Source organism: Ranitomeya imitator, chromosome 4, assembly GCF_032444005.1.
Source record: "Ranitomeya imitator isolate aRanImi1 chromosome 4, aRanImi1.pri, whole genome shotgun sequence".
NCBI classification, from domain to species: domain Eukaryota; kingdom Metazoa; phylum Chordata; class Amphibia; order Anura; family Dendrobatidae; genus Ranitomeya; species Ranitomeya imitator.
The window spans coordinates 271,464,916-271,484,615 of NC_091285.1; the positions used below are offsets into that span (position 1 = coordinate 271,464,916).

A 19,700-nucleotide genomic window follows, 5' to 3' on the forward strand; every position below is an offset into this window, starting at 1 on the left:
GCTGCCAATCATAAAAATCCGCTAAAAAACTCGCTATAAAAGTAAATCAAACCCCCCTTCATCACCCCCTTAGTTAGGCTAGGTTCACATTGCGTTAATGGGTTAACGCTAACGGACAGCGTTGCACGGCGAAAATGTCACAATTAACGCCGTGCAACGGGTCCGTTAGCACAACCATTGACAGCAATGTGATTTTCAGGTGTAGCGCATCGCTAGAGCGTGCCATTTTCGGCTCGCGCTAGCAAGGTGCCATTCTTTTGTGGCGCGCCTCAGACGCTGCTTGCAGCGTCCGCGGCGCGCCCGAGGTCCGATCCCCGATCTTCCAGAGCGGGGACGTTAACGCGACCACTAAACACGACACCTAAAAAGACATTGTGTTAGCGCAATCCGCTAGTGCTAAACGGATTTCCCTAACGCAATGTGAACCTAGCCTTAGGGAAAAATAATAAAATAAAAAAAAATGTATTTATTTCCATTTTCCGGTTAGGGTTAGGGTTAGGGTTAGGGCTAGGGTTGGGGCTAGGGTTAGGGTTTGGATTACATTTACGGTTGGGATTAGGGTTGGGATTAGAATTAGGGGTGTGTCTGGGTTAGGTGTGTGGTTAGGGTTACAGTTGGGATTAGGGTTAGTGGTGCGTTTGGATTAGGGTTTCATTTATAATTGGGGGGTTTCCACTGTTTAGACACATCAGGGGCTCTCCAAACGCGACATGGCGTCCGATCTCAATTCCAGCCAATTCTGCATTGAAAAAGTAAAACAGTGCTCCTTCACTTCCGAGCTCTCCCGTGCGCCCAAACAGGGGTTTACCCCAACATATGGGGTATCAGCGTACTCGAGACAAATTGGACAACAACTTTTTGGGTCCAAGTTCTCTTGTTATCCTTGGGAAAATAAAAATTTGGGGGGCTAAAAATCATTTTTGTGGGAAAAAAAAGGATTTTTATTTTCACGGCTCTGCATTGTAAACTGTAGTGAAACACTTGGGGGTTCAAAGTTTTCACAACACATCTAGATAAGTTCCATGGGAGGTCTAGTTTCCAATATGGGGTCACTTGTGGGTGGTTTCTACTGTTTGGGTACATCAGGGGCTCTGCAAATGCAACGTGACGCCTGCAGACCAATCCATCTAAGTCTGCATTCCAAATGGCGCTCCTTCCCTTCCGAGCTCTGCCATGAGCCCAAACAGTGGTTCCCCCCCACATATGGGGTATCAGCGTACTCAGGACAAATTGAACAACAACTTTTGGGGTCCAATTTATTCTGTTACCCTTGTAAAAATACAAAGCTGGGGGCTAAAAAATCATTTTTGTGAAAAAAAAAAGAATTTTTATTTTCACGGGTCTGCGTTATAAACTGTAGTGAAACACTTAGGGGTTCAAAGTTCTCACAACACATCTAGATAAGTTCCATGGGAGGTCTAGTTTCTAATATGGGGTCACTTGTGGGGGGTTTGTACTGTTTGGGTACATCAGGGGCTCTGCAAATGCAACGTGACTCCTGCAGACCAATCCATCTAAGTCTGCATTCCAAATGGCGCTCCTTCCCTTCCGAGCTCTGCCATGCGCCCAAACAGTGGTTCCCCCCACATATGGGGTATCAGCGTACTCAGGACAAATTGGACAACAACTTTTGGGGTCCAATTTATTATGTTACCCTTGTGAAAATACAAAACTGGGGGCTAAAAAATTTTTGCGAAAAAAAAATAAATTTATTTTAACGGCTCTGCGTTATAAACTGTAGTGAAACACTTGGGGGTTCAAAGCTCTCAAAACACATCTAGATAAGTTCCTTAGAGGGTCTAGTTTCCAAAATGGTGTCACTTGTGGGGGTTTTTAATGTTTAGGCACATCAGGGGCTCTCCAAACCAACATGGCGTCCCATCTTAATTCCAGTCAATTTTGCATTGAAAAGTCAAATGGCGCTCCTTCCCTTCCGAGCTCTGCTATGCACCCAAAAAGTGGTTTACCCCCACATATGGGGTATCGTCGCACTCAGGACAAATTGCACAACAACTTTTGTGGTCTAATTTCTTCTCTTACCCTTGGGAAAATAAAAAATTGGGGGCGAAAAGATCATTTTTGTGAAAAAATAAGATTTTTTATTTTTACGGCTCTGCATTATAAACTTCTGTGAAGCACTTGTTGGGTCAAAGTGCTCACCACACATCTAGATAAGTTCCTTAAGGGGTCTACTTTTCAAAATGGTGTCACTTGTGAGGGGTTCCAATGTTTAGGCACATCAGGGGCTCTCCAAACGCAACATGGCGTCCCATCTCAATTCCAGTCAATTTTGCATTGAAAAGTCAAATGGCGCTCCTTTCCTTCCGAGCTCTGCCATGCGCCCAAACAGTGGTTTACCCCCACATATGGGGTATCGTCGCACTCAGGACAAATTGCACAACAACTTTTGTGGTCTAATTTCTTCTCTTACCCTTGGGAAAATAAAAAATTGGTGGCGAAAAGATTATTTTTGTGAAAAAATATGATTTTTTATTTTTACGGCTCTGCATTATAAACTTCTGTGAAGCACTTGTTGGGTCAAAGTGCTCACCACACCTCTAGATAAGTTCCTTAAGGGGTCTACTTTCCAAAATGGTGTCACTTGTGGGGATTTCAATGTTTAGGCACATCAGGGGCTCTCCAAACGCAACATGGCATCCCATCTCAATTCCAGTCAATTTTGCATTGAAAAGTAAAATGGCGCTCCTTCCCTTCCGAGCTCTGCCATACGCCCAAACAATGGTTTACACCCATATACGGGGTATCAGCGTACTCAGGACAAATTGGCCAACAATTTTTGAGGTTCAATTTCTTCTCTTACTCTTGGGAAAATAAAAAATTGGGGGCGAAAAGATCATTTTTGTGAAAAAATATGATTTTTTATTTTTACGGCTCTGCATTATAAACTTCTGTGAAGCAATTGGTGGGTCAAAGTGGTCACCACACATCTAGATAAGTTCCTTAGGGTGTCTACTTTCCAAAATGGTGTCACTTGTGGGGGGTTTCAATGTTTAGGCACATCAGTGGCTCTCCAAACGCAACATGGTGTCCCATCTCAATTCCTGTCAATTTTGCATTTAAAAGTCAAATGGCGCTCCTTCCCTTCCGAGCTCTGCCATGCGCCCAAACAGTGGTTTACCCCCACATATGGGGTATCAGCGTACTCAGTACAGATTGTACAACAATGTTTGGCATCCATTTTATCCTGTTACCCTTGGTAAAATAAAACAAATTGGAGCTGAAATAAATTTTGTGTGAAAAAAAGTTAAATATTCATTTTTATTTAAACATTCCAAAAATTCCTGTGAAACCCCTGAAGGGTTAATAAACTTCTTGAATGTGGTTTTGAGCACCTTGAGGGGTGCAGTTTTTAGAATGGTGTCACACTTGGGTATTTTCTATCATATAGACCCCTCAAAATGACATCAAATGAGATGTGGTCCCTAAAAAAAAATGGTGTTGTAAAAATGAGAAATTGCTGGTCAACTTTGAACCCTTATAACTCCCTAACAAAAAAAAATTTTGGTTCCAAAATTGTGCTGATGTAAAGGAGACATGTGGGAAATGTTACTTATTAAGTATTTTGCGTGACATATCTCTGTGATTTAAGGGCATAAAAATTTAAAGTTGGAAAATTGCGAAATTTTCAAAATTTTCGCCAAATTTCCATTTTTTTCACAAATAAACGCAAGTTATATCGAATAAATGTTACTACTAAAATGAAGTACAATATGTCACGAGAAAACAATGTCAGAATCGCCAAGATCCGTTGAAGCGTTCCAGAGTTATAACCTCATAAAGGGACAGTGGTCAGAATTGTAAAAATTGGCCCGGTCATTAACGTGCAAACCACCCTCGGGGCTTAAGGGGTTAAGTAAAAAAAGAACTTATACATGTTTGGTATCTGCAAACTCCTATCGACCTGGAGAATCATAATTGCAGGTCAGTTTTAGCATTTAGTAAACATGGTAAAAAAGAAAATGTGAAATTGCACGTTTTTTTGCAATTTCACCGCGATTTGAATTTTTTTTTTCGTTTTCCAGTACACGATATGGTAAAACCAATGGCGTTGCTCAAAAGTACAACTAGTCGCGCAAAAAAACAAGCCCTCACATGGCCATAATAACCAATAAATATAAAAAAAGTTATGGCTCTGGGAAGAAAGGGAGCAAAAAAAATAAAACGGAAAATCTCAAGGTCGGGAAGGGGTTAACTTTTCAGTCAATAGATGGAATACATTGAAACAATAACTAATAGTCTTTAAATATGGTCAATTATGGAATTTAGAGACAATCCACTATAAGGATTTTATGTAAAAATTATCATCCATATACCAACCTTTTTATAATATGTATGGGCAACTTTAGCTAAAACCCTGCATACTACAACCCTCTACATTGTATAGAAAAGAGAATATGGTGCTGCGTAATCATTATATGAATATATATAACTAGATGGCAGCCCGATTCTAAAGAATCGGGAGTCTAGAATCCATATATACTTTATTTATTCAAATGTAAGAATAATACAATTAATAAATAATAGTAAGAAAGAACAAAAATAATAGGCAGTATATGGAGAAAACACCAAACAAAAGTTCAAAATTGGTGTGAAAATGTCACTGAACCACTTCACAACTAAATATATATAGTTTTGGTAAATGGTATTATCATTTTTTTGACGAAATTCGGCAGGAGCTTGAAGAGCAACGTCACTGGGCCCGCCTCCACGCAGTAGAAACTTGCTGTGAGGTAAAAATTCAAAAATCACACCAAAATGGCGGGCGGAGTGTGTCACAGTACGGCACGTTTCTGATTGGTCGCTCGCAGCAGGCGGCAACCAATCAGACACTGGAAACTGTTGACGTCACTTATCTCCGGACATTAGCTCCGGACATTAGCTCCGGACATTAGCTCCAGACATTAGCTCCGGACAAAGCCACGGAAGTTGGCACAAATTGCAGGAAGTAGTATTCTAGGCAATTATATATTAGATGGTTCCTTTTCTTTCTGCCTGACTCCTACAGAATCCTAACTCCACATGGGTCAAGTGGAAATAGCATAGAGACCCACAAATGTGTACGGTTGTCATATTAAAGTGTCACCCATTTGAGGGTTGTATTGACCTGTAATTTCCCTACATGCTCAAGACCAATAAGTTAATATATATATATATATATATATATATATATATAATTTTAATACAAATACAATTTTAGTAAAAAAAATGTAACTAAATTTACCCGTCACAAAATGTTCACATTGCGTACAATAGTTTTATTAAGTAGATTCTTAAGCTTAAAAGCTGTTCACTTGGCATGTATTCTGTACAACAACGGAATATAAAGGGTTAAGAACTGCATAAAGAATGAAGAGGATTTAGATCACTGAGATGTTGATGGCAATTGAGATAAAATTTGGTTTGATCAGTGGATTAATCTTCAGGAAATGATGAGGTTGACTAAGCATCAAGATGTTAAACACCCTGTTTCCCTGGCGGTGTCATAACGAGTTACATAGAGTAGAAACAGGAACTAGTTGGCAATACATAAGAAAGTGTGATTAAAAGAGGGAAAGCTGAAATTGCTCTTATGTCAGCTGCTTTCCGCCACAGGATATAAAGCGATTCCTGTCCTCCCGAGATACTGATTGCTTGAATCTTAGTCTAGAAATACTTGTCAAGACAGTTTCCTTAGCTGGTGGTGACCTGCTGAGTGTTGTAACGTAAGGAGGGTTAAGGCATCTAAATATTATTTATTTAGCTCCCTTTATATAAGAATGTAACTGTATCCATAGCTAATGTAGAAGTTAAGGATTTTCTTTTTTTCTATATTAGCTCTTTAGAAACTTTTTTTTATCATAAACTGGGCTGATTTATAACATAGGTTTCCTATATTGGGTGTAGCTAAGATCTGTCATTATGGGCCTCACAGGATATACATTTTACGGTTGCGTGAGAATTTATGACGCTAGAGGAGGCATGAAAATATCATGAATAACATGTCCTTTCTGAAACTTCTACCAGATCCGGTATACCACTTTATTAGACCCAAGACTTTTCTCCATTGTTGATGCTGATTCCATATGCAGTTGATTATTGCAAGGAAATCTATGTAGGCATTGGAAGTATGATCCCGGAAACCTAGTCTTGCATCTACTGCTGACCTGCTATTGCGCTACATTAGGAACAGGGCACGAACTTGGCAGCAAAACTGCTAATCTAGACACACAGAGGCATAGCATAAAGCTCCAAACCAAAAACTCTCCCAATTATTGGGCTTCATTTATAGTAAGGGCTCCCTTTAACTTAGCAAAGACCTTTTGGGCCTCCTTAGATTCCAGGACCATGTATATCTATCATTGTCTATCCGAAAAAAAATGTAATATAATAAGTGTATAATAATTTCGTTATTCATAATATGATGGTATTCCTGGATCATTGTCTGCATACAACAGAATGCAATCTGCTATAGCAATGTAGGAAACCATAAAAAGATCGAGGAGCAAGTTTATAGATAAACATGCTGTATATGAGGACAAGACTAAATTATTGTATCTATAAACACTCATAAATGGAAATGATTCTTTCATTTGGAAGTGTTAACCTACATCTAATGTCTCCCACCCATCCGGACATTTGCATTTGAAACTCATCACTGCCCAGCCATCAGAGAAGGAGCAACTGGACTATAGGGTGACATCATATGGAGGAAGTTACTCCCTGTTCTGACATTCCAAACTTAAAAGGGCATTTTATCAAAGCAGCAATAGGCACACACACAGTTCTGAGTACAACACTTTGGGTGTCTGACACTTAGATAGCTGATGGAATATTGATGTAATGATATTTGCTAATGACCTCAGGTTAGCATCCTCAATAATCAGAACCTCCCACTCCCGTCTCCAAGACTTTACACGTGCTGCGCCGATTCTTTGGAATGCACTACCTAGGTTAATACGATTAATCCCCAATCCCCACAGTTTTAAGCGTGCCCTAAAAACTCATTTGTTCAGACTGGCCTACCGCCTCAATGCATTAACCTAACGATCCCTGTGTGGCCTATTTATAATAAAAAAAAAAAAAAAAAAAGGTTCCTCGCATCATGTTCTCATACACTTTATGCAGTATTAGCCCTCTGTGTCTGTACTGCTACATACTTAGGCAGGTAACTGGTTCATGCAGCTTTACATGAACACCTGAGCCTTACACTATAGCTGGTCCGAATAACTAAAGCAATTGTTACCATCCACCTCTCGTGTCTCCCCTTTTCCTCATAGTTTGTAAGTTTGCGAGCAGGGCCCTCACTCCTCCTGGTATCTGTTTTGAACTGTATTTCTGTTATGCTGTAATGTCTATTGTCTGTACAAGTCCCCTCTATAATTTGTAAAGCGCTGCGGAATATGTTGGCGCTATATAAATAAAATTATTATTATTATTATTATATTTGTTAAGGAATAAAAACTATTACAGGGCCTACAACAATGTTTTCTCTATTTTTATTTTTAGTGCATTATTTGGGACCTGAAACCCAAGCACCAGAGAACAGGTTTAGCACATATAGAGCAATACCGTCCATTATAGCTAATAATTACAAGATGTACATTTCCTTAATAAATTTGTGTTTATCAGATTTGAAGTAATTGATTGACCTATAGTCGGCAAAGAGCAGCCATCTTCTCTCTTGATATGTTACATTGTGTAAATACTGTACATATAATCTAAATTCACTATATTAAATCTTCTGACTATTGTGAGGTAGTATTATGTACTTCTAAGTAACATGACATACTTGCAAAGTGACCCTAATAAAATATTCAAATCAAAGATGGTAAAATCTATGTGAGAGCTGCCGCACTACATCCACGCAAATTAACTGCACTGAAACATTGATATAGTCTCTTTATTGAAGTGTCTACATGTGTCAGGGTCGCACCCCCTTTGTCAGGACAATTCCAAATATGTATTATATATTTATGGGCTAATGAAGAGGTTGGTGCCAACCCCCAAATAAATAGGCAATAAAGACACCATGGCTCCGATTCATCAATACTAGCATTGTTCATGACGATCTTGTTGGGAAGGTGCTGCTGGGGATGATCCTGATTCTCTAAGAAGCGCATGAATGAATGAATCCGAATGAATCTAAAAAAAAAAAGAAGCACTATACACCTGTGTGTGCAATTTTCAACTGGTGTAAGATTTGTTTTGTAAGAAATTATGCCCCTTGTCAAGAATTTGATGAGTGACTTGCCATGCCTCCACCCCTCCCTGAGCATAAATACCATGAGTGCCAAATGCAGCCAAATTTTAGGGCAACCTCGAGTTGCACCAAAATTTTGTGACTTTTGAATGCTTTTTAAGCCAGAATTCTATGGTAAAAGCTTCGATAAATTGGGCACAACATGAATGTTCCAATGGAGTACATGCAAGTGGCTGTAACCCGACAACTATCATTCTGTTTTTACCATTTTCGAATTGGATTTCCTATATGGACCAGATTTGTGTCGGCAGAGAAGATGCCAAAGGCAACTTCCACTTCATTTCTGGAGGCTTAATTAGATGTTGTGTTCAAAACACACCAATTAAAGGTAAAAACAGCTCATGGTGGGACTTGGGAAGTTTTGGGAGATATTGATACAGCCTCTATATGTACATTTTCCTAATCTGTAGTCTTATCACTTTTCACAGCATGTTGATGACTCTCCATAGTCATGTTCAGGTAGATAGACACACAACTACTGCATAGCATTGTGTAATGCTTAAGTGGGTTTATATAAAGCAAAATGTTGTTTACAGATATTATAATTTCCAATACCATATTTTGTTCTATTCCAGGAGAGGATCAAATGTCTCACTTACGTTGGATATGAGTGGATTAGGAATTGTAGAACCTTTCAATGTGGCTCCAACACCAAGAGAGAAAGTAGCCATAGAATACCTTCAAACAGCCAGCCGTGTTCTGACCAGACAAAAGCTGCACGATGTTGTTCAAAGCTCCCATTTGCTTCATACAGAATTTATGGTATGAGTAACTGTCATGGAGTTTTGACCTGTTATGTTGGAATAACCATAGTTTTATCCTATTAAATTAATATTTTTAAAACTTGTCTGCTGCAACATTTCTTAGATTTATGACTCTTTAGCAATTTAGTAAAATGCTAAAGTTTGAGATACAATAATACATAATGTTAAAGCTACGTGAACAGTCAGGAGGAATGCTAGCACAATGGGGAATATCTCCGGTTTTATCAAGTTATGACTTTTTTATGTTGTTTATATATTTTTCTGGGGAGATCATTTGGAATCAGATTATTGAGCACTTTAAACAGTAAAATTGGTATTTTCAGTCAACAATAGTCATAGAAATCGAGACATTTCCACAAGAATGATCCAGACAATAACTGAGAAATATCACATTACATCACTGGTAATAAGCAATGTTCACAGGATGGTGTAAGTAGTGGTCACTTCATGGCATTGTTTTGTGTTTTTATCAGGAAATACCAATGAATTTCATGGATCCCAAAGAAATTGATATTCCAAGTCATGGAACCAAAAACCGCTACAAAACTATTTTGCCAAGTAAGTTGTGTGAATGGTTGGCAGTAATAAGGCAATGATCATACTGTAAGTATCTAGGTATATTTTAAATCGTTCACTTCTCGTTTCACCCCACTCTACACTGCCCAACCATGATCACTATGTTAGTTTGTAGTATAGAAGTATCAAGTTATAATTCTTCTTCTTGAAATATAATTCTTGTACCTTTGTTACCTTTTTACGATGACAAAGGTACTACGATACAAAGGATGAAATATCTCTGTACCTGCACAAAAAAAAACCTTAGATACTGTGTATATGTATGTGTGTGTATATATATATATATATATATATATATATATATACTGTGTGTATATATATATATACATATATATATATATTTTTTTTTTTTTATAGTTCTATACAAATACACATATGTACATTCTTTGGACCCCCACAAGTCTGCTATTAATTACCTATCCTGTGGATCAATGTCTTAGACCAGGGTTCGCTCCTTTAACTTGCTAAAATTGTTTAAGCTGGTGGATTTTACCCATGTCACCCATTGCCTATTGGGCTATATCAAGTCTAAAATCTTAAAAGAATTGCGACACCTTATTAAACAGGTAAACGTGCAAAGTGCAACTTTGCAATTTTCCTCTCATAACAAATCTTCTCCCTTCTCAAGAACCAGGAACTTTTTATGCTCTACAGCTCGTAGCCAAGATTATTGGCCACCTCTACAGTCTATCTGATATAGCCGGTTTCCTAGGCGAAGACTTGCAAGCTCATTGTTATACTTCTGCTCTGAAGCTGGCTGGATCTCTAGACCCAGCCAGCTTCAGTGACCTGCGCTCCTTTGATGTTTTGATGCTGCAGAGGCAAAGCTTACTTGTTATTAAAATCCCTCTCTATTCTCAGGAATGGAAGGGTTTTTAATGCTACTGTTTGCTGCTAATTGTTAAGGTTTTTCATTCATCATTACAGTCTATCAATGGTGGCTCATTTCCTTGGCTAGGAGCACTTTCCAGTAGAGCTTGTAAGCACTGCTCTGAAGCTGGCTATCTTCAGTGTCCCTTCGCTCCTCTAATGCTGTAGAGTGTAGAGGCAAAGCTGCTTCTGCTTGCAGCATCTGAGATGACACAGTTCAGGCCACCAGTTACTGGCCCAAACTTTATCATCATAAGTGCAACGCCCCCTGACAAGCAGGAAGTCGGGAGACATGTAAGCACTGCGTTACTAAAAATCCATAATAAGAAAACCCCTTAAAACCCATTTTAAAGTTCACTGTACTGATATGAATACATACAGTACATTCAAACCTCTTTAAGATGACCATGCAAAGTTTCTAAAGGGGTGTTCTATTCAAAGAAGAAGTCCAAAATACATTGGAACAAGGGGGCGTGAAAATATAATGCATATAAATCTGGTCTAGATCTGGGGTGGTCCTGTTATTGGTCTTCCCAAAAAGCTCTTGTTTCAGAAAGATCCAAAGCACTTTTGAAAAGCGTGTGTGTGTGTGTGTATATATATATATATATATATATATATATATATATATATATATATATATAGTTACGTCCATATATATTTGGACAGAGACAACATTTTTCTAATTTTGGTTATAGACATTACCACAATGAATTTTAAACAAAACAATTCAGATTCAGTTGAAGTTCAGTCTTTCAGCTTTCATTTGAGGGTATTCACATTAAAATTGGATGAAGGGTTTAGGAGTTTCAGCTCCTTAACATGTGCCACCCTCAAATGAAAGCTGAAAGTCTGAACTTCAACTGCATCTGAATTGTTTTGTTTAAAATTCATTGTGGTCATGTCTATAACCAAAATTAGAAAAATGTATATATATAATAATAATAATAATCTTTATTTTTATATAGCGCTAACATATTCCGCAGCGCTTTACAATTTTTGCACACATTATCATCACTGTCCCCGATGGGGCTCACAATCTAAATTCCCTATCAGTATGTCTTTGGAATGTGGGAGGAAACCGGAGTGCCCGGAGGAAACCCACGCAAACACGGAGAGAACATACAAACTCTTTGCAGATGTTGTCCAAGGTGGGATTAGAACCCAGGACTCCAGCGCTGCAAGGCTGCAGTGCTATCCACTGAGCCACCGTGCTGCCCCTATCTATATATGTATATATGTATATGCGCACGGGAAGTTGAGTACTGCTTGCCTTTGTTCTATTTATTACTAGATGGATATGCAGTATTGTTAAGGTATGTCCACTAGAGGTCGCAATTCTACATATATAAATCTGTAGTTCCTAAAAAGGCATATATATCTTTATACTGTGTTAGTAGGTAGAAAAATATTATTCTGTGGTTGATACCTTTTAATGGCTAACTGATGGTAATAAATTGCAAGCTTTCGAGACTACTCAGGTGATGAAGAGACCCAAGTAGTCTTGACAGTTTGTTATTTGTTACCATTTTTTCAGTTAACCTTTAAAAGGTATCAACCACTGAAGACTCTCAAATTTTAATATTTAATATTTAGAAAGAATTCAATGTCGCATATCTTCTGAAATCATGTATCAGTAAGGAGCATACAGCTATAATACTCCCCTTATTTAATGAAATAAAGTATGGGAAAGAGGGAAATAAGACTATGGGACCACTATCAAGGCAGTGAATCAAAAAGGGGTTGAGAGAGAAGTTGGATGCTTTAAAAAATAGAAATGTTAGCTAGAGATAGGAGAATTTATTTGCAGGACCCTGGTCTAACAGCAAGATCAGTATTTTTGTCTGCTGGACGGGAGACCTGCAAATTGCCACTTAGCTGACAACTTGTGTGCATAACTTCTCATTGATGAATGTGGATTTGGTAGACAGCGATCTGCAGGGCTCTCATCCTGAGGTCATAGAATACTGACCTTGCTGCCGAATCGGGGACCTGCAAGTCAATTTCCCCATCACTGGTGTTAATAGTTTATTTTTTGGCAATTAACAAAATGCATATAAAGGTATAGAACAAAAGAGAAATCTAAATCAAACCAAAATGTTATTTGGTGTTACCACTTTTTGCCTTTAAGGGTAGAATGGTCCACTGCGGATTTTTCCGCAGCGGATTTGATAAATCTGCAGGACAAAAACTCTGCGTTTTTTCTGCGGATTTACCGCAGCTTTCGTGCGGATTCCACTGCGGTTTTACACCTGCGGTTTTCTATTATGGAGCAGGTGTAAACCCACTGCAGATTCCGCACAAAGAATTGACATGCTGCGGAATGTAAACTGCTGCGTTTCCGCGCGTTTTTTTCCGCAGCATGTGCACTGCGGATTGCGTTTCCCATAGGTTTACATTGTACTGTAAACGCATGGGAAACTGCTGCGGACACGCTGCGGATCCGCAGCAAAATCCCACAGGGTGTGAACATAGCCTAATGCAGCATCAATTCATATCAGTGTTTGAAGAAACTTGGCAGGGAGGTTGCCCTAAACATCTTGGAGAACTAACCACAGAGCTTATGTGGATGTTGAATTGGCAAATACTTCTGTCTCTTATTATTATTATTTATTATTATTGCGCCATTTATTCCATGGCGCTTTACATGTGAGGAGGGGTATACATAAGAAAAACAAGTACAATAATCTTAAACAATACAAGTCACGACTGGTACAGGAGGAGAGAGGACCCTGCCCGCGAGGGCTCACAGTCTATAAGGGATAGATGAGGATACAGCAGTACTGTCAATCCCAGACAGACTCAATGATGTTGAGATCGGGGCTCTGTGGGGGCCATGTCATCACTTTCAGGACTCATTGTTCTTATTTACACAGAGGATAATTTTTAATGATAATGGCTGTATTTTTGGCGTCCTGCTTCAGTATAAATGTGGACCCAATCAGATGTTCATGCATGATGGATAAGTATCTGCCTGTAGTTTTTAGCATTGAGGGCATCCTTAATCCAGGCCAAATTCCCAACTCATATGATGACTTACTGCCCCAAACTTCATAGAACTTCCAGCATGCTCCACTGTTGCGTGTAGACACTCATTATTGTTATGCTTTCCAGTCCTTCGGAGCACAAAGTTTTTTATGCTTCAGCCAAATATTCCACATTTTTCTGTACCCCAGTTCCTGTCTTTTTGAGTCACATGACCTTGTTTCCATGTGGAAGGTATGTTTTGTGGCCTCAATTCCATAACGTCCAGTTCTGATCAGACGTATCTGCCACTAGTTACTGTCAGTCCTGAGTTGATGGCACTGCTGTACATTTTCGTTTTCGATATGAAGTGTGCATGATATAGCTTTCATCTGCTGTACTAAGTTTCCTTTGCTGACCATTGCAAACAGTCCTCTCTGTAGTGTATTTCTTGGTGCTTTTTCAAAAGCGCTGGAGCAGCACATCTGGAAACCTCAGTCTGTTTTGAAATCTCTGTCTGGAAAACACCTGGCCGATGCAGTAGAACTACCTGTGTTCAGTCTTTCCACATTTTATGACCTATGACATGAAAGAACAACAAAGAGTCCTGGAAGTGATGATATAGCCCCCTCATAGCCCAGATCTCAATCTCACCAAGATTTCTAGTATTGTGGGAAGAGACTAAAGGATTTGTGCAACCTATATCCACAGAAGATGTGGGGTTCCAAGATGATCGGAACAATCTCCCTGCCAAGTTTCTTCTAAAACTGTATGCGAGGGTACTAGAAGAATTGATGCTATTTTACAGGCCACAGCAAATATTGATGTAACTTATATTTTTCCTTTGTTCATTCATTTTGAATTTTGTTAATTGATAAAAAATAAAGTATTACCACTTCGATTTTTTTTAAAGCATTCTTGCTTTGCAGGATTTTACCTCATAAGCACCTTACTGTATATAGAGAGAGCCTGATGTGGGCGGCGTTAGCTTTCTCAGCTCTGCTGCATTGCTAAATCTAAAAGCTCTGTGTCAGAATGGCTGCACACAGTAAACTAAGTGATACATCCTTGGATTCAGGGTCTCTTTGCACTCAGGTGAGGTAGCAAAATCCTGGTGACAGATTTCCTTTAAGTCTCCTTACGCTGTCTTGGCCCGCTCCACAAGGAGAAATATTACACACTCTTGTCAGAGGCCTCTGACTTAGCCAAATCAGACCTTCTGCTTTGGACTGGTGAGGGACGTGAAACGTGTCTGCAAATGGAGTGGATGGTTTGGCTTTTAATCATAAGTCATGTGACGACGTTTATTAAAAGGTCAGTATTGACTTTTAGGATTGCTACCCCTAATAGATGACATTAGATTTCTAGTCATCTTCTTCTCTGAAGAGGATATTTGCATATTTTAGAGGAGCTTCACATATCCTATAAGTCTCCTTACGCCAGATTTGCACTCTCCACAAGTAGAAACACCTTGTGACAAGTCTTTAGTACTTAGTAGAGCAAGTTTGGCTGTTATGTCCTGCTGCAAACATATATTGGATCTGACTATTCTTGGGCTTTGTGTCTGTAAAGGTGCATGTCTTGGAGTTCAGTCATTAAGACTTTCAGTGTATATTGTGTGCAATACTGTGCAAACTGAAAACTCAGTGGCTGTTGTCACCAAATTGTGCTTCAGATTTTTTGCCATCACTTGAGGGGTTTGGACTACCTGCCTCCTCAGAAATCTGGGGTCAGCCAGCGATAGCTTCCTCTTTCTGCTACTTCCCAGTAGAGTAACCAGTGCTCCTATAACTTTGAACTTGTGAACTCTGCCTCCAACTGTATCTCTAGGGACATTCAATGCCTTGCTGTCTTTTCATATCCTTTTCCTTGTTTGTGCGAGGCAATGATCTCGTAACATTCTGAACCACTCTATTGACAGAGGCCATTGACCATGAGGAATAAGATTCCTCAGGAACTCAGGCAGAACCTGGTTTCTGGCTATGCATCAAAATTGCAGCAGATTTTGAGAGCCAGAAGTGCTCTACTAAGTAATAAAGACACTTGTCTTGAAGAGGTTGAATAATTCTGGGAATGCAATATACATTAAAAGTGGCATTTAGTGTTGAATTTAAAGAAAAACTTGTTATATTAGTTACATTGAATTATTTAAATTGTTCTTGTTAAATTGTTTTATTGCAAACAGCAGAAAGTTTGTACATTTACCAAATAGTATGAATTTGCAATGGTGGTGAATAATTTTGATAAGAACTACCGGTATATATATATTGCTAATGTATATACTGAAGTAAGATTATAGCTAGCAATGTTTGGTAATAATGTGCCCTATTCTCAGAGTTTCTTCAATATTCCTGTTTCATTAGATCCAGTAAGCAGAGTGTGCTTAAAACCAAAGAACCCAAAAGATGCTTTGAGCACCTATATAAATGCAAATTTTATCAGGGTGAGTATGATTTGGTCATGATGATTTATGCCATGTGAACTTTTCCACATTTTTTCATGTTACACCTACAGACTTAAATGGGTTTTTTTTTATTGGGATTGTATGTGATATGCAATATAAAGTAGTAAGTATTTGTAAAGTATAAAGGAAATGATACATGGTTTTCTACATATTTTAAAAATATAAATCTGAAAATTGTAAGAAGCATTTGTATTTAGCCGCTCTGAGTCAATACTTTGTAGGACCAACTTTCACTGTAATTACTGCTGCATGTCTTTTGGGGTATGTCTCTACCAGCTTTACATATCTAGAGGCTGAATATTTTGCCCATTCATCTTTGCAAACTAGCTCTAGCTCAGTGAGATTGGATGGGGCAGCAATTTTCAAGTCTTGCCAAAGATTCTCAATGGGATTTAGGTCTTGAATTTTACTTGGCCATTCAAACACATGAATATGATTAGATCTAAATCATTCTATTGCAGCTCTGTCAGTATGGTTAGGGTTTTTGTCCTGCTGGAAGGTGAACCTACGCCATAGTCTCAAGTCTTTGCAGCCTCAAACAGGTTTTCGCTGTATTTAGGTCCATCCATCTTCCCATCAACTCTGACCAGCTTCACTGTTCCTGTTGAAGAAAAGCTTCCCCACAGCATGATGCTGCCATCATCATGTTTGACAGTGGGGATTCGAATTTTCTGTCACACATAGTGTTTTGCATTTAGCACAAAAAGTTCTACTTTGGTCACATCTGACCAGAGCACCTTTCAAAAATGGCTTCATTCTGGCCAATCTTCCATAAAAGCTAGATTTGTGGAGTACACAACTAATAGTTGTTCTGTGGGCATATTCTCCCCCCTGAACTGTGGATCTCTGCAGCTCCTCCAGAGTTACCATAGGCCTCTTGGCTGCTTCAGTTCTCTCCTTGCTTGGGATGTCAGTATAGGTGGGTATACATGTCTTGGTAGGTTTAGGTTTATTGTAGTGCCACACTCCTTTTTAGATGATGGATGGAACAGTGCTCCATAAGATGTTCAGAACTTGGGTTATTTTTTGTAACCTAACCCTGCTTTACTCTTCTCCATAACTTTATCCTTGACCTCTCTGGTGTGTTTCTTGGTTTTCGTGATGCTGTTTGATCCCTATTGTTCTCAAACAACCTCTGAGTCCTTGACAGAACAGATGTAGTCATACTGAGAAATAATTACACACAGGTATACTCAATTTACTTATTAATAATATTTATTAAGGATATGCAACAACATGGGGTAGAGGGGGAACAAAATACCAAAGAAAGGGCACTCTGCCAGGGGACAACTAAGTTAATTACAAAATAATGTGCTAACACATGAGAATTATATGAAATGTTTGATCAAATGGCAAATTCATATAGCCAAATAATTATTCACATATATTAATACCACAGCCGAAATAAAAATCAATGGAATGGTAATGCAATAGCTGTATTCATATGTAGAGGTAGATAGATAAATAAAGTGCTAGGGCAGACATGCTAATGGCCAAAGCAGCCACTTCATAATTACACAGAAGTGGACAGAATTGTGTGCTGCGGACTTATGATAAGTCCCAAATAAGGCCGCATGATAATTGCCTGTTACTAATGTGGATTCGCCCTGCCCCGACGCGCATTTCGGCATCTGCCTTCGTCAGGGGGGGTCGAAGGCAGACTCCGAAACACGAGTCGGGGCAGGGCACATCCAGGGGTAAAATAATAGCAAAATAATAATCAGAATTAATCAGAATTAAGTTTGGCATGTTGGTTTGGACCACCACAACAGTTATGGTCTCTCATGAGGCCTCCAGGGAAAATGAATTGCCCACCCCTGCATTAGAAAGTCTTTCATATTCCAAGATCAGTATTACATTATAATATGCAAACAGTTAATAATAAATGCTGTGTATGATTAGGCCATTGCTTAGTCACATATGTTGTATGTTGTAGTTGACACACTTTTTTTCCCAGACCTTGAGAGACAAGAATATGCTCTAACACAAGTACATATTGCAGCAGGCTCCTATTATCACCAAAAGTTTTCCTGCCAAACTGAAAGGGGCTGTTTGATTAATAAGATCCAATTTGTAATATCTTGCTAAGGAATTAAGAATCCAAAGTCCCTAAACTATGTCCCTTATGTATTATGTAGATCACATAGTGTCAGTCACTCTGGAGAACTCAGCAGGACATAACATTACACTGACAGACTATATGAATAAAATAAGATTTGTGCAATGCTTCATTCTTGCTGTGGGGGTGCTATATGAATATTGAAGACTTGTTGTCAGGTTCCCCTTACAGCTGTTTCCTGGAAGTCCAAGTAACACAACACCTTGTATACCTGGATCTAGAGCAAGGGTGCACGTACTATGACCCTGTCTGTGCGGTCCCTAGCAGTTGGATCGCAAACATGTTTGTCTTAGTCTAGTGTTTGCTCATGTATTTTCCATGTCAGATAGAGTGGTGCCAAGGAAAAGACGATAAGTTGCTATTTATGGGTATCTCTGAGACCCCAATATATCTGCAAAATCGAGATTTCCTGATCCTTTGCGGCACTCCAATAGGAGTAGGTGACATAGAGAGATTTCTATTCATTCATGTGGTTCTCTTCATTATTGATTTTTTAAAGTAGTGAGACACTGGCTATTTCAGCATCTCCACCACTAATTAATTACAAAAGGAGAGAGGTGCATAGTTTAAACAATGCAGAAAGGACCCCTGAAAGCTACACGGCCACCTATTAGACATTTATGACATATACCACCAATACACCATAAATGTCTCATATGATAACTCTGAGATTTATTACTGCCCTTGGATCTGAGCAGTCTTATGTCCCTCGGACCAGAGCAGGTTGTCCACCCCTGGTACTCTTAGATAGAAGGGGTTAGAAGCAAAGTTTTCCTACGAGGCATTTTCCCTTCTAGTCAATGATTAATATAATATCTTCCATAACTCCTATAACCTTCTATAATAAGGCAGGAACTGCACACAAACTCTTAGTGAGGGCTTCAGTACCAGCTTTTGTAAGATTTCCATGCAGATTTCTCACTTCTCTTTTAATAAACTTACTTTTTATTGATTTATTTGTTCTATTATAGTTCATGAAGGCACTCAACAAATGTATCAAAAAGAAGTGAAGCTTGCATACAAGATCATTTTGTCTGCAGGATAGATATATAGGCAAATTGATTAAAACTCTTTAACACCATACTGCATGTCGATGAATGATGGCTTTATGAATATTTACATGATAACTATTAAATATTCACATTTACTTATTAATTTTCTTATCTATGATAGGGTTACAGTGGTAAAGAGAGGAAGTTCATCGCAACTCAAGGACCAATGATTAACACAGTCAATGACTTCTGGCAGATGGTTTGGCAAGAAGATGTCCCTGTTATTGTTATGATCACCAAGCTCAAGGAAAAAAATGAGGTATCGATGTACAATGATCCAGAAATCAGAAACTTGCTCTATATGTGAAATAGTAACACGTCTTTTAAGTAGAGTATAAGCATAAATGTTGCTATATACTATATTTCTCCAATTATCAGTCACCACTTCTTCCCACTCCATTCCCTACACTGATCGGTCAGTGAAAACTGCCCAAATCTGTCTTCAGATCTGTATTCAGTGAGGGATAAAAATACAACTGCTGCCTATAGAAGTCTATGGAGATTGGAGCATTGAGAGGATAGAGGGATACACAAGCAGAAAAGACACAAAAACTGCTTAATAATGTAGATATGAGTCATTGAATGTCCAGAAATAGTGTTTTTCTTCACTCATGTCAGAATATTGTGAAAA

At 38.8% G+C, this 19,700-nt stretch overlaps 1 protein-coding gene across 4 annotated transcripts in view; it reads left to right on the forward strand.

Annotated features, from left to right (window-relative positions):
* The window catches only part of PTPRR (protein tyrosine phosphatase receptor type R), a 419,872-nt gene that overhangs the window by 339,396 nt on the left and 60,776 nt on the right, over positions 1–19,700 (forward strand). For all 4 annotated transcript variants that reach the window (XM_069764605.1, XM_069764606.1, XM_069764607.1 and 1 more), the window contains 4 exons: positions 8,836–9,022; positions 9,498–9,582; positions 15,798–15,877; positions 19,191–19,328. In XM_069764605.1, the coding sequence (XP_069620706.1) occupies positions 8,836–9,022; positions 9,498–9,582; positions 15,798–15,877; positions 19,191–19,328 (490 nt within the window). The remainder of the gene's footprint in view (positions 1–8,835; positions 9,023–9,497; positions 9,583–15,797; positions 15,878–19,190; positions 19,329–19,700) is intronic.